Source organism: Temnothorax curvispinosus, unplaced genomic scaffold (genome assembly GCF_003070985.1).
Source record: "Temnothorax curvispinosus isolate PA1 unplaced genomic scaffold, ASM307098v1 QBEX01008148.1, whole genome shotgun sequence".
NCBI classification, from domain to species: Eukaryota; Metazoa; Arthropoda; class Insecta; order Hymenoptera; family Formicidae; genus Temnothorax; species Temnothorax curvispinosus.
The window spans coordinates 1-2,474 of record NW_020217928.1 but is presented as its reverse complement, the minus strand read 5'-3'; the positions used below and the strand labels follow the sequence as shown (position 1 = coordinate 2,474).

General features: G+C 43.5%; 1 protein-coding gene across 1 annotated transcript; it reads right to left on the bottom strand.

Moving 5' to 3' along the window:
- Positions 1–594: 594 nt before the first annotated feature.
- LOC112457698 lies at positions 595–1,240 on the bottom strand (the record flags this gene model as incomplete). Its single annotated transcript, XM_025020880.1, has 1 exon — positions 595–1,240. A coding segment is annotated over one exon (646 nt), but the record flags the coding sequence as incomplete, so codon positions are not given.
- Positions 1,241–2,474: the final 1,234 nt, after the last annotated feature.

Here is a 2,474-nt window from a genome sequence, read left to right as displayed (position 1 = left end):
TTTTTGGTTATTTTTTGGTCTCTCCAGATTTTTGTAAGTTTGTCAACTGCCGACTTGGTCATGGCACAACGTCTTTTAATTTCTTTTTTGCATCCTCCCTTATTGGTGATCATGGAGCCAAGGTAGGTGTAGCTGTGTACAACTTCACAATTGGCTATACTTCTAACATCAGGTCTGTTATCAGCCATATCTGATCTACAATTATCATCTTGGTTTTGACTCTGTTGATCGCGAGACCAAAGTTAAGGCTTATTCTTTTCAGGAGTTGAAGGAGGTTTAGTATGTCTTCCTCAGTTGATGCCAGAAGAGTGGTATCATCAGCATATCGCAAGTTAGATATCAGCCGTCCGCCCACGGATACACCTTTATCTCATTCTTCTAGGGCAATTCGCATGATATATTCCGTGTAAATATTGAATAATAAAGGTGAGAGGATACATCCCTGCCAAACTCCAGCACGAACCTCGAAGTTTCCGGAATCGATTCCATCTACCCGGACTGCCGCTGTACTCCCTCCGTACAGTTTCTTTATGATGTATACCAGGTGATATGGCATGCCAATTTCTGTGAGAACTTCCCATAATTTGTTCCATTTTACAGTGTCGAAAGTTTTCCGAAAGTCAACGAAGCATATGTATCACCGGTATCCCATATCTGAGAACAGATGATGTGCAGAATATCCACTCCAAATTCTCCTATATCCCTGATTACCTCGATGGGTATTTCATCCGTTCCTACTGCCTTGTCTTGCTGTAGGTGTTTAATTGCAGCTCGTATTTCGTCTCTCAAAATACCGGGTTCCCGTTCAGAGTCTGCAGTAATTGAAATGTGGTCGGATGCATCGTAAGTATCAGCAAATAGAGTCACGCAGTACTTCCGCCAGACCTCCACAATTTCCTTAATCTCTGTAACGCAGTTACCTGCAGAGTTCTCTATGGCCCAGTTCTTCGGCTTGAATTGTCTAGTGATGGTTCTAATCTTCATGTATAGGTCCTTGGTTTCAAACCTTTGAGCGTTGTACTCTAACTCTTCGCAGATGTTTTGCAAGGCTAGGTTCTTATCTTTACGACAAGCAGCCTGTATTTTGGAGCTAAGAGAATTGAGTTCTCGTGCATCAGCACCTTTTATTTTCAACTTGCGGCGTTGTTCCACCAATTCCCAGGTGCTGTCGGACATCCAGTGTTTATGCTTGGTTGCAGTTATCTTGGGCTGAGATTTCGACACGGAGTCTTTTATAAACCTGTATGTATTATACTGTATGTATCAAGAGACACGGTAGTGTCTCGCGCCAAGTACACGCGGAGCGAGACCGACCGTGACTCTTTTACGCGACGCGACGGGTTGCGAGTACCCGAGATGATGAGATCTCGATAACGAGCAAACGGATCAAGTTCTAAGTAGGCTTGATCGATAGCTTGAGGTCGAATTAGGGGGGGGGGGTTTCTCTTATAATATTTCGCTACGTGCCCTACGAGCGGAGATATTGCGACGCAAAGTCCAAATGTGAAAATTTATTTTTAAGATACTCCTCCTCCTCCTAACGCCGACGTCTCAATATTATTTTAGAGAAACGTCACTTTCACTTTTTTGACGCTGGCGGCGCAGGTATCGCCTGTTTCGATATCGCGCGCGTATTTCGAAATTAGGTCGATAGACTTATCGGTCAGGAGGAAGATTTCTGTTTAGGTAAATTAGGTATATATATAATATATATATTGAGTCAATTGCTTCATGTTTATCTGGAGAGATTTCGTATACTTACATTGTATTACCACCGCTGCCGAAAAAGAAGGTTCTCTATGCTTGGCAGAAAGTGCCGCTAGGGAATTTTTAAGTCAATTCTTATGAATCAAGCTTGAATTCGATGTCTAGGTATCCCAGGTTGCCGATGACGAGGTCCAGATAGTGCGCTTCATAGTTTTCGGTGTCCAGGTGTAATAACACGTTGAATTCGATGTCTACGTGTCCCAGGTTGCCGATGACGAGGTCCACATAATGCGCTCCATAGTTTTCGGTGTCTACGTGTATTAATACCTTGAATTCGATGTCCACGTATCCCAGGTTGCTGATGACGAGATCCAGATAGTGCGCTTCATAGTTTTCGGTGTCCAGGTGTAATTGTACGTTGAATTCGATGTCTAGGTGTCCCAGGTTGCCGATGACAAGGTCCACATAGTGCGCTCATAGTTTTCGGTGTCTACGTGTATTAATATCTTGAATTCGATATCCACGTGTCCCAGGTTGCCGATGACGGAATCCAGATAGTGCGCTTCATAGTTTTCGGTGTCCAGGTGTAATCGTACGTTGAATTTGATGTCTAGGTGTCCCAGGTTGCCGATGACGAGATCCACATAGTGCGCTTCATAGTTTTTGGTGTCTAGGTGTATTAATAACTTTAAATCTGAATGTAGGACACGTAGATATCGAATTCGAGGTATTAATACACGTAGACACCGAAAACTACGAAGCGCACT